General features: G+C 55.0%; 2 protein-coding genes across 3 annotated transcripts in view; one reads left to right on the top strand and one right to left on the bottom strand.

The window, feature by feature from the left end:
- The window catches only part of YPEL1 (yippee-like 1 (Drosophila)), a 40,295-nt gene extending 33,270 nt beyond the window's left edge, over positions 1-7,025 (top strand). The window contains exons 3-5 of one of the 2 annotated variants that reach the window (XM_011987352.1): positions 724-767; positions 1,098-1,206; positions 3,331-7,025. In XM_011987352.1, coding sequence (XP_011842742.1) covers positions 724-767; positions 1,098-1,206; positions 3,331-3,420 — 243 coding nt within the window. In that variant the 3' untranslated portion in view covers positions 3,421-7,025. The remainder of the gene's footprint in view (positions 1-723; positions 768-1,097; positions 1,207-3,330) is intronic. The other variant, XM_011987353.1, reaches the window with a different exon arrangement.
- A 1,838-nt stretch (positions 7,026-8,863) lies between these two features.
- The window catches only part of PPIL2 (peptidylprolyl isomerase (cyclophilin)-like 2), a gene marked incomplete at its 5' end in the record, with an annotated part of 21,428 nt that continues 18,207 nt past the window's right edge, over positions 8,864-12,084 (bottom strand). Inside the window, 5 exons of the mRNA XM_011987362.1 lie at positions 8,864-9,080; positions 9,402-9,535; positions 9,654-9,716; positions 9,806-9,878; positions 10,588-10,644. Coding sequence (XP_011842752.1) covers positions 8,984-9,080; positions 9,402-9,535; positions 9,654-9,716; positions 9,806-9,878; positions 10,588-10,644 — 424 coding nt within the window. The remainder of the gene's footprint in view (positions 9,081-9,401; positions 9,536-9,653; positions 9,717-9,805; positions 9,879-10,587; positions 10,645-12,084) is intronic.

The raw sequence follows: 12,084 nt of genomic DNA, 5'->3' as shown, positions 1-12,084 counted from the left end.
CACCTCCCAGGTTCAAGTGATTCTCCTGTCTTAGCCACCCAAGTAGCTGGGGTTACTGGTGCCCGCCACCACGCTCAGCTAACTTTTGTATTTTTAGTAGAGGTGGGGTTTCACCATGTTGGCCAGGCTGGTCTCAAACTCCTGACCTCAGGTGATCCGCCTGCCTCAGCCTCCCAAAATGCTGGGGTTACAGGCGTGAGCCACCGTGCTCAGTCATGCTGTGACTTTTAAAACATTTCAGTGGGAAAGTATGGACACTTCCCCCTGCGCCTAGTATCTGACAGTGAGCGCATCTGAACTGCTGCAGAAGAGGCGGCGAGGAGAGCATTTTGAGGATCTGTGGGTTTTCGGGTAGAGAAAATCATTCGTGATCCCCTCTCAGAACTCTTCTAATCAGGTAGAGTTGTCCAGACATACGAAGCTCACCATTTAAAAACTGATTTTGCCATGATTTCCAATAATAGTCACTTGCAGAATGTTGATGCAGCAGAATCAGCCACTTCCTGACCGTCTACACTGAAAAACAGCTTGCAGCTCCGTTAAGTGGCTGTTGTTAGTAGAAGTGGAGTTCTGGAGGGGGGACGCCGGTGTCTGCTCCCGGTGACCCGTCCGGGTGCAGCTAACAGAACTTGGGCCGTGGGGCTGGGCTCCCCTGGCTCTGAGCAGCACCCCTTTGTTCCAGAAAGTACTCGCAGCCAATCTCATGGGACCTTCTTCTTTCAGTCCTTTCAGGGGAGCCAGGGACGCGCCTACCTCTTCAATTCCGTGTGAGTACCCTGGTTCAGCCTGGGGGGCGGCGTGGGCCCCGGGATGGCCTGGATGGCACCTACCCAGCGCCCTGTGTAGAATCACCTGGTTAGGGGTCCTGAAAGAACCCACCATCCCCCGCCTGGGAGTTTCTGAAACGCACTAAGGATCTTGCCCCTAGCCTGTCCCATCACTGATCTTCCCCATTGATGGTGGGGGCGGGCAGGGCCGGGGAGAGGCAGGGCGCTGCTCTTTGGGAGGGTCCCTGTTTTGGGGGAACTCTTAGGGGAATGGGGCGGGGCCCGCTGAGGGGCCGGGCCTGCAGCACGGTGGCACCTCTTTCCCCTCAGGGTGAACGTGGGCTGCGGCCCCGCAGAGGAGAGGGTCCTTCTCACCGGGCTGCATGCGGTCGCCGACATCTACTGCGAGAACTGCAAGACCACACTCGGGTGGAAATACGTGAGTGCCGCTGGTTTCTAAGGGACGCTCGTGCCACAAGGGGATGTGCCACTAAGTTGTCACTGACCCACACCTTCCCCTGCAGTGTGGCCCCTGGTACCGGTCACAGCGCTTTCAGAAACCCCAGCTCCTCAGCCGAGGCGGGCAGTGCAGGCTCCAGTGAGGCATGACCATACCGCTGCCCTCCAGCCTGGGTGACAGTGAGGTCCCGACCCAAAACAAAAAACAAAACACATGTTCAGGCCCATTTCTTCCTAAGCCAGGCTCTCTGCACCCAGCCTCCGCCCCTGAGCAGAGCCTGGGTGTGGGAGGAGGCTGAGAGGGCTGCGGGGGACTGCGGGAGGCTGTGCCCACCGTCAGGGACAAGCCTGGAAGACCCCTCAGCGCCAGACCTGCTACAGTGGGAATCAGAGAGCTGCCCATGAGCAGCTGCCCAGATCCCTCTTCCCTGGAGACCTTGATTTGAAGGTCGCAGTCCCCACCTCCTCTCCAGCCTTCACCTCTAGTTCCCTTCTCTCTCCACCACGTGGCTGATCTGGCCTCCAAAGCCAACAAACCTGGCCTCCTCAGGCCCTGCACCCTCTTGCCCCGCTTCCCTCCTCCACACTGCCCTGAGGTCTCTCTTCCAGGCTCCACTCTCTCTGGCTGACCTTTGTGGCGGAGTCCTTCCCTCCCCCAGGCCACCTCAGATTCCATGGTTTTGACCCCCTGGCCATCTGCCGTCTGGTGGGTGCTCCCATGCCTTCCCTGGCTTGTTTTTGTTTGTTTTTGAGATGGTCTCAAACTCCTGACCTCAAGTGATCCACCCACCTCAGCCTCCCAAAGTGCTGGGATTACAGGCGTGAGCCACCGCCCCCGGCCTGCCTGCCTTTTTTGAAGGAGGCTTTCCCATTCAGGCTCTGGTGTTCGCCGGGTCCAGGCCACCTGCTCTCCCTCTTTCCTGAATTCCTGATCATCTCTGGTCTCCCAGATTCCTCGTGAGCTTTGGAAGGCCACAGTTCACACGGTGGAAACGGGCTCCACAAGACTGGCAGGCATCCCCAGCCCTTCCCCCTGGTCAGTCAGCCCCTTACCCATCTGTGGGCCCCACTTCCAGAAACCCCTGCCTTCCCTGCATGGCCACCACACTGCATTCCCCTCTACGGCTGCACCCGCTGCTTCCTGCTGGCACAGTCCTTCCTGTGTCTGCCACACCTGCGGCTGCCGCTTGGATAGGCAGGACCCATCTTGGTCTTCTGTGTCCCTTGCACCAGGCCACACACTCAGCAAAACAAAAGGATGAGGATGTGTCTGTGGGAGAGATGTTAACTCCTCCCCATGCAGGGCCTTCTCCAGATATCCTGTTTTTTTGTTGTTGTTGTTTTGTTTTTAGACAGGGTCTTGGTCGATCTCAGCTCATTGCAGCTTCAACCTTCTGGGTTGAAGCGGTCCTCCACCTCACCCTCCCAAGTAGCTGGGACTACAGGCACACCACACCCCGCTAAGTTTTTGTTGCGTAGGCTTGTCTCGAACTCCTGGACTCAAGTCATCCTCCTGCCTTGGCCTCCCAAAGTGCTGGGATTACAGATGTGCACCACTGTGCCAGCCTCCGTCACTCTCCCTGTATTTGCCTTCACTCTAGTTATGCACAGAATTCCTGGAGTGTAGTCTTTTGCATCTCTTCAAGCCTCTTAAATCGCCCCACACGTAGTAAATTTTCAGTAAACAGATCTGCATTCACACTGTCCTACAAGTAATCCCAGCACTTTGGGAGCCTGAGGTGGAAGGATCACTTGAGCCCCGGAGGCCAAGGCTGCAGGGAGCTATGACCACACCACTGCATTCCAGCCTGGGCGACAGAGTGAGACCCTATCTCAAAACAAGCAAATGAAAAACCTTTTAGTGTATGTGCTGCCGAAGCAAGCACATGAAAAACTTTCAACAACAAATGTAAAGTAAACCTGCACTGCCTCAGTGGACTCACCTGGAACAGACCCCTCAGCGCTGGGTGAGTGCACAGCTCAGGGAACATCTGGGTATAGTTAATAGTATAGACTTGGGGGGGGGCATTTTGCCAAAAGAGTGATGAAATTTAAAAGTGAAACCTTCTGTCCTGAAACCTTCATCTCCCTTTTCTTTTTCAAGGAGCATGCGTTTGAGAGCAGTCAGAAATATAAGGAAGGAAAATTCATCATTGAGCTTGCTCACATGATCAAAGACAATGGCTGGGAGTAAAGTGCGAACTTTCCCTTCTCCTTCGAATGCTGTTTTGTGAAAGAAACTGAATGTAATGGAAACGTAGGAGCAGCCGGTGGCAGCCTTTCTTGCCCTGTGACCTCAAAGGCTAGCTGTGCATAGCTCTTGACACGCTCGGCCATCTCTGTGGGTAAGGTGTCCCCTCAGATCTGTCCTCTTCATGTACATGGTTGTTTCTGAAAATCTTCAGTGAGCTTTTTCTAACTTCTCAAGTTCTAGAGAAAGAATTAACCAACTGATGACTTACCCGCCTAGTTAATACCTTCCTTTCACCTTTGTCTTCAATATAGTTGGGCTCTGCTTTTTGAAGGTTCAGTTGAAAACCAAACTGAGGCCGGGCGTGGTGGCTCACGCCTGTAATCCCAGCACTTTGGGAGGCCGAGGCGGGTGGATCACCTGAGGTCAGGGGTTCCAGACCAGCCTGGCCAACATGGTGAAACCCCGTCTCTACTAAAAATACAAAAATTAGCCGGGCATGGTGGTGGCTGCCTGTAATCTTAGCTACTCAGGAGGCTGAGGCAGGAGAATTATTTGAACCTGGGAGGCGGAGGTTGCAGTGAGCTAAGATGGCACCATCGCACTCCAGCCTGGGGCACAAGAGCGAGACTTCGTCTCAAAAAAAAAAAAAAAAATTAGCTGGGTATGGTGGCGCATGCCTGTAGTCCCAGCTACTCGGGAGGCTGATGCAGGAGAATCACTTGAACCCAGGAGGCGGAGGTTGCAGTGAGCCGAGATCGTGCCACTGCACTCCAGCCTGGTGACAGAGCAGGACTCCGTCTCAAAAAAAAGAACCAAACTAAGTCTCTGAAGACCATAGGGACAGGGTCTCTTTAGATAGCAAGTCTCGCCGTTCCCCTTTTTAGAGAAAAGGTATTGTAGCCCATCCTCCACCCCACTCTTTTTCTTAAAATTCGCAAAACTTCAAATTGGCTATTCCTCTTTCAAATGAACCACTGAAGTACAGCATTCATTTAAGAATCTTACAGAGGCAGTCAACAGACTTATACACTAAGGGTATTTTTGGTTTTTAGCCTGTTCAGAAACAGAGGCCAGCACTGATGACATTTTAGATACACTCTAAATTGAGAAATGTGTCTCGTGGAACATGTTGTTTATTTAAGCCAGTAGATTCCTTATCTAGAAAGCAGGTGAGCTGGCCCTTAGAGAAGGCTGTCCCAGGGGCCTGCAGAGGTACTGTTACTGAGGCGACAGCCTCACGGGGTCTGGTACCAGGGGTTGTGCCCTTAGCGGTGACAGCAGCTTAGGTGTCAGGCAGTTGCTGAGGGGCTGGTCCATGTCGTTATAGCGTAACACACTGGACCGAGTAAAAGTCGGATTTCATTTTCTACCCTGGATGTACTTGAAGAAAAAGAATTATTTTTGCATATGAAAGAGGCCAGAACCCACAGGAAAAACTTCAAAACTTGACGTTTGCCAGAATGTTGAAAATTTGTTCAGAAAAGGTTAAAGCAACAAGACAGGTTTAGCCTTTGTGCATGAAGGCGCCTGGCCTGCTAGCCGCATTGCCCATCCCTGCGTGGTGCTGTCCCATGTCACTTGAACTGATAGAGGGGCCTGATAGAGGGGCCTGTGCAATCTCCTAAGGCCTGTGTTTCTGCCACATATTTTATTATAAATTACAATCCACCCATCCACCTGCCCTCCACCAGGAGTGGGCACCCCATAAGGGTTTAGGCCACTTTGCAGAGGATGGAGGTCAAAAACCATTCCCAGATAAGTTTGGTTTTCAACATTTAGTAACTTGTCTCAGGGCACAGAGGGCAGGCAGGAGACTGGGGGAGGCCAAGGGGCAGCAGATAGGAGAGCACTGAGCCTGGATAGTTCTCTGCCTGGCGAGTGACTCTGAAGCTGCCTTCAGACAAGGCTAGTCTAGGGGCAAGAGTGCGAGCTGGCAGTAAGAACGTGGCCACCTGTCCAGCTTCACACCTCCCCTGACTTAAGCCCTTCCTAAACCCAGACCTACGGTCCATGTAGGCACTGGGCTGTGCCCACTCAAGCTCACTGCCCACGTAGAGCATGCCTTTGGGTGCCATCTCTTGGCCCAAGCCTCAGTATGTGGGACATGCCACTGCCCTGGTGGGCATGGCACTGAGATGCATCAACTCAGCAGGAGTGACAGAGGCAGAAGTTCCTTTAAAGCACATCTTCCACTTAGGAAAGGAAGGAAATTTTTGTACTGTCTTGTAAGCCTCCACATCCAGCTATGGCCCTGCAAGCTGCCTTATGCCTGCGCTAGTCTCCCTCACGGGTTCAGGCTGGCCCAGCACATCCCGACCTCCTGAGCTCACGTGCGGCCATCTAGAGCACAGGGGTCACTGCACGCTGCAGGGCTCTTGCTGCCCTGTCTCAAGCCTGGAGAGGCTCCGCCCACAAGCTGGCACATGAAGTTAGCAACACCTGTGGCGTCAGTCAATTGTCTGAGACTCTGAAGAGGCTGAGACACCTTCCCGACTGGAAGAAGTTGTTCACTGAAAACTTAAACTGACCCTTCCCTTCGAGTCTTCATTCCTCTCCCATGTGGGAACCCAGCCTTGGATGCCCTGGGGACTAGGGGAAACAGTTGGGGGTTTGTGCCGTCCCCAGCCTGCTATGGGTGTGAGGACAGCCAGGTCCTGAGTGACTCAAGATGCTTCACTTACATTGAAGAATCTTCTAAAACTCTTCCGAGTGGTTTTTGTACACACTCAAGTTCTATTTAGAGCTGTTCTGCGTGTTGGGTGAGTTCGCTGCTCCCTCGTTTTGGGCACTTTGGTTTTTGTCTTTACTGACGGCATCGATTGAACATTTTTTACTAGTAGTCTTATGAATTTTCTTATGACTTATTTTGTATTTTTTTTTTTGTAACTTATACCAACAAAACTTTTATCACTTTTTTGTTGTTGTTGTTGGGCTTCTGCAAAATGCAAGCTCATTTTTAAACCAAATGAATAGACCATGAGCTGGCAACAGGGGAAGTGCTATTCACAAGACCATGTCCACCACCCTCTAAAATTCCTGAACAATATCATCTGGGACTTCTATTTATTTAAAACAAATCTTCCTTGAGAGCCTTGGGAGGTGATGTCAGGGTTATAAATGGCACAGTGCATTTGCTGTAGGAATGTGGTTTGGCATTGTTTTATACACACACAGTATTTTTATACCTTAATGCTTATTCTTGATGGCATCTGTCAGATATTAGAATCAGAAATAAGAATCTTCCCAAAATCCTTTTATTTACCTGATGCCCTCATCAGGTTATTAAAAATTCAAGTGGTTTTAATAGCTAAAAACCTGCAAATTAAGCTCTAAAACAAACTACAGAAATGTAAACCTTCACTTGCCAAAGGTCCTTGGTGGCCTGTCCCCTGCCCCAGGGGCAGATGGCCCTGAAGCCCTTCCCTCACTGTGCAGGCCACTGGGTGAGGCTGGACGGTCACCCACGGCGGCTTCACTGCAAGGAGCAGGACTGCCAAGCTCAAGCACGGGGCCTTCAACTTCCCCTGTCCTCTGGCCACGCTGCCAGCCCTTGGTCCTTATCTGTGTGAGGTTTACAAATAAAGCTTCTGATGTCAGATGTTTAAGTTGTGCGCTCAGTGGACGAGGCCATGTCCTGATGCAGAAGGCTGAGCCCAGGCTCTCTGTGGCACCCCTGAGAGCAGAGGGCAGTCTTAGGTTCTTCCAGCTCTGGAGCCAAGGGCGGCCTGATCCCACTTCTCTGCCCCCACCATTGGGGGGATTTGAATGTAGCCAGAGAATACAGTCAGGGCCAGCCAGGGTGGCCACAGGGTCCTCTCCAAACCTGCTTCTCCCTCCCTGGTCAGGCCTCCACCCCCCACCACCCACACCTGTACCCTGGATGCTGGCTCAGAGACCTACGGGTGTGTAGACACCTGTGCAGTCACTGCGTCCTACTGCGCAGGCCCAGCTTGGTGTCTGAGCCTCTTACAAGTGAGTTACTGCCAGGGCTAGACCAGACCTCGCTGAGGACAGTGCCTGGCGGGAGGCATTGAGGGCGTCAAAAAGTCACTCCAGGGGCCTGGTCAACAGTCACAGACGGGTGACAGGCTGCAGAGGGATGGGCTGGAGAAGAGGCGGAGCCAGCCGTGGTGCAGTTCTTGTTCTTAGCATGATGAAGGGCCAGAGGCTGGTGTGCAGCAGGGTGATAAGGGGCAGACGTGTCTCTAGCGGTCATCAGGCAGCCTGTGGCAGTAGACAGGGTGAGGCAGGGATGCAGATGAGGCGCCACCCAGCATCCAGGGAGACAAAGGGCTCGGGCCTGCGGCTTCAGCATCAGTGATGAGAAAAGGAAGGACAGAGGTACAGCCTGGAACGTACTGACAGGTTCAAGATTTGGGGCAACAAAAATGAGACAACCAAGAATAAGGCCTAAGAAGTTAGGGCTTACTGTGAAGAACTAGAAGTGGGGGGCCTGAGGGCAACAGGGAGCCCGAGAGGCGAAGGAGGGAAGGAGGGTCCATGACATGAGAACACTGACCACTGGCCTGGGCTGAAAACAGAAGAAAAAGCAAGCCAGGGGCACATTTAACAGAAAAATGGGGTCGAGGGAGGGTCTTGACGTTAGGAGATGCTGATGCAGCCGGCCAAAGGCCATCAGTCAGTGACAGGAGGAGCAGAGTCGGAGCCCAATGGCCGGGCCTGAAAGCAGCAAGGCCACCTTCTCAGCAGAAGGGTGGGGAGAGGGACTGCTTGTTCTCCTCACAGCCAGAGACACTGGCCTCAACCAGGTGTGGGTCCCCTCAAGATTCTGATAGGGGCAGAGAGAAGCCACGCAGGCTTGAGATGAAGCCCGTGGCCAGAGCAGGCAAGTGGGGCCCCGAGAGCCCAGGCAGGGTACGGCAGGAAAGTCAATGCTGCAGTCCAGCACCGGCCATCAGAAGCCCCTGAAGCCCACCTGCAGAGGCTCAGGCTCAGTAGGTCTGGGGTCTGAAAACTTGTCCCAGGTGATGGCGTTGGTCAAGGGACCACACTGGTTGTATAAATAGGCTGTCCCTGAGAAGGTAACAGAAGAAGGCGTAAGAAAATCAGACTTATACAGCTGGGTGTGGTGGTGAACGCCTGTAGTCCCAGCTACTTGGGAGACTAAGGCAGGAGGATTGCTTGAGCCCAGGAGGCTGAGGCTGCAGTAAGCCATGATCACACCACTGCACTGGAGCCTGGGCAACAGAGCAAGACCCTGTCTTAAAAAGGAAACCAGAATGTGGAGACACAGTCCTTCCTCACTAACCTGGCCTACTGGAGACCTGGGGCGCCAGCCTGGGTAAGGCAGACCTTATGCTCTGAGGTCCCAGCAGTGGGCTCTGGCTGGGCCAGGTCCTAGAAACAGGGCCAAGGCCCTTGGCAACAGGTTAAGGGGTGGGGAGGCTGTGGGTTCCCAGGGGCCAGGAAAAGGGATGCAGGCAGCAGGTAAGCCATTTATTGGATGGCAGCAGAGGGCAGGCTAGGAAGACTGGAAATGGAGATGTGGACACAGGCCCCCAGCCCTGCAACCCCACCAAGATCCACAGTGGCCAACCTGCTGCTACCAGGAGCTGAAGTCCCCAAAACCCCGACTGGGCTTCTTCTTGGACATGGGGACAGTGGCGCTGGTTGAGGGCTCTTCCTCTGCCGCTCGCTTCCTGGGAAGAGAAGAAGCCGCTGGGAGTCCACGCCCTCCCTCGGCCCCTCCTGACTTGTCTGTATCTCCATACGGCCCTCCCGGTATAGGACCAACCCCTCCCACCTGCTGCTCCCACGTCCCCCTGAATTCGATGGCTTCCACCCACAGAGGCCCCGGCCAGGCCTTCAGGTAGTCCCTCGGCTGCAGAGGCCACACAGCACAAGCCCATGCCCAGGACCAGTGCCCGTGGCTTTCTTGCCCCTCTGGATCTGACCCTCAGACCTCAGTCAGCCCTAGGAAACACCATGGGAAACAGAGAGGCCAACCGCGCGGCACTCACGTGGCTGCTGGGTTGATGTACTTGCCCACGCCCTGGCGGAAAGTCTGGGGGCCCTGGCTCCCTGCCTCGGGCTGGCTGCTCTTCACTTTGGTCTCCGGGGCTGCCTCGAGCTGTGTCTTCCGCTCCTGGGCGATCTGTGGCACAAGAGGGTGGAGGCTGACCAGCAGCACCTCGGGCAGGACAGATGCTAGGCTTGGGGTGGGAAGGTGCGCTGGCCCAGACCCTCCTGGTGGTGGCATCATGCCCCCTCACCTGGGCATCAGCCTCCTCATAGGGGTCCACGAACACTGTAGTGGCATCGATGCGGATCTCCTCCTAGCAGCAGAGGGGGCTCAGTGCACAGCAGGTCCTCCCCCTGCCTGCCTGGCCCCCAGCCGCCACGCCCCACCTCCCTGGGCACAGACCTTAGGGCGGTCAGTTTTGGGGTCACTCTCCACATTCTCCATGGCTGTCAGTACGTCAAAGCCCCCAACAACCCTGCAGCAGGGAGACAGAGGCGGGGCTGCATGTGCTCAAGGAGGGCACCCTCAGGGCCGGGCCCCAAGGCATGTGGGAAGAGGGTTGAGAGCCCCGAGGCTGGCCTGGTGGTCCTCGGGCAGCAGCCAGGAAGGCGATGAGAGGGCATGGCAAGGGCGGGGTCAGCAGACCATGGCCCTGGGCATATCCAGCTGGGTTTTTTTCTGGTTCTCTTTTGGTTCCCCACCCACAGAAAAAATAGGAGTCACAAATGTGGCTTGTGCTGTCCCCACTGGTTTGGTAACAGAGTTCCACTTGGCCAGAACCACATCACCAGCATCCACCTTGTTTTGTGCTGCTTCCAAACAGTTGGGTAGGCGTCAAGAGACCACGCGGCGCACAATGCTGGAAAGACCCCTGGACTAGAGGGTGAAGGCAGCTGGGCGTGGCCAGGCTTGTGAGTGGCGCGCCATCAGGTCTGAGACAGGGCAGCGGCCAGGCCATGCAGGGGTGTTTCCTCCTCTCCTGAGCCCGGTGGGTCTGGAGAGCCAGACTTCCCTGGCACAGGGAGCACCCTCCGTCCCAGCTCTGCATAGCCTCAACCCCTAGCAGTGACAGCCAGCACGGCACATGGCTCAGGTCCACAGAGAAGGCAGCGAGGAGGCCTCAGATGGGGAAGGACCCCACCTAGCCCACTGACCCCCAGGCTTCACACAGCCGCTTCCCTTACCGTCCAAAGATGGTGTGCTTCTTGTCCAGGTAGGCACAGGAGCGAAACGTGATGAAGCTGGGGAGGAGGGTTGGATGGTTAGGGAGAGCATGGCACCTTCTGCATCTGGCCTGCCTGAGAGCACATCAGGAGCTGCCCACCCTCTACAGTCGGCTCTGGGAACCTGCAGCTTCCGCGGACACGTGGGTGCATGGGGCTCCCTGCTGCTGCCCACCAGGGCAGGTCATCAGCCCCCCAAGGCTGCCCAGGGAACCCCGGACCTCCAGCTGTCCCCAGGTCCTCCTGCTGCCCCAGCTGCTGCCCAGTGCCTGTCAGGGAGTCCCTCTGCCCAGAGCCAGCCTGGCCATGCAGGTCTGTGGGAGGTGGCTGGGACAAGGTGACACCTGGAAAACCAGAGCCAGGCCCGTGCCATCAAGGGACCTGTCGAAGGACTGAGGAGAAAGGAGGCAACAAAGCCAGAGCAGAAATCAAGGGATTAAGAAACGTGGGTAACATAAACATGGACAAAGAAAATGCTCAGGTTGTCCAGACACAGTGGCTCACGCCTGTAATCCCAGCACTTTGGCAGGCCGAGGCAGGAAGACCGCTTGAGTCCAGGAGTTGAAGAACAGCTGGGGCAATAGCGTGAACCCTGGAGGCAGAGCTTGCAGTGAGCTGAGATCGCACCACTGCACTCCAGCCTGGGTGACAGAGCGAGTCGCCGTCTTAAAAAAAAAAAATTTCCAGGAGGAGCTTGCCTCGGGATGGTTCTTTTACTTTCCTCGTATCTGAGTTTAATTCTGCTTCTAGTTTCCTTCACTGTGTTAGAAATCAGCCAGAGAGAACCGCTTGCAGGTCAGAGCTCAGGTCTGCCCCATTGTAGACGTGACATCTGCGGACACTTGTCTGGTGGCCTTGGGAGTGGTCAGACTCGGTGGGCTCAGGAGCATGTCCCTGCGTGGCTGGGGGGGTGCATGTTCGATGCAGCGGGGGTTAGGTCCTGTGTCTCTCACCAGCAGGGTGTGTGGGCTGTGCCTGCCTGCACCACCCTGGGGTGCTCCGTGCCACCAGTGCTGGGACCCACCCAGTATCTTCCACTGTTTTCCTTTCAGCCTCTCTGGCTCTGCCCTCTGAGGGCTTTTTGAAGGCTCACAGCTGGGGTCTGTCGCGTTCTCATTTATCCCAAAAGTCTTTTTTTTTTTTTCCCTTTGAGACGGAGTCTCGCTGTCACCCAGGTTGCAGTGCAGTGGCGCGATCTTGGCTCACTGCAACGTCTGCCTCCCGGGTTCAAGCGATTCTCGTGCCTCAGCCACCCAAGTAGCTGGAATTACAGGTGCCCACCACCACGCCTGGCTAATTTTTATATTTTTAGTAGAGACATGGTTTCACCATGTTGGCCAGGCTGGTCTTAAACTCCTGGCCTCAGGTGATCTGCCCGCCTCGGCCTCCCAAAGTGCTGGGATCGATCCTGACAGTTTTTTCTTTTTTTGAGATGGAGTCTCGCTCTGTCGCCCAGGC

This window comes from Mandrillus leucophaeus, unplaced genomic scaffold, assembly GCF_000951045.1.
Source record: "Mandrillus leucophaeus isolate KB7577 unplaced genomic scaffold, Mleu.le_1.0 Scaffold308, whole genome shotgun sequence".
Taxonomy (NCBI): Eukaryota; Metazoa; Chordata; class Mammalia; order Primates; family Cercopithecidae; genus Mandrillus; species Mandrillus leucophaeus.
Note: the sequence above shows the minus strand (reverse complement) of the source record. Positions and strands in the feature narration are given on the sequence as shown.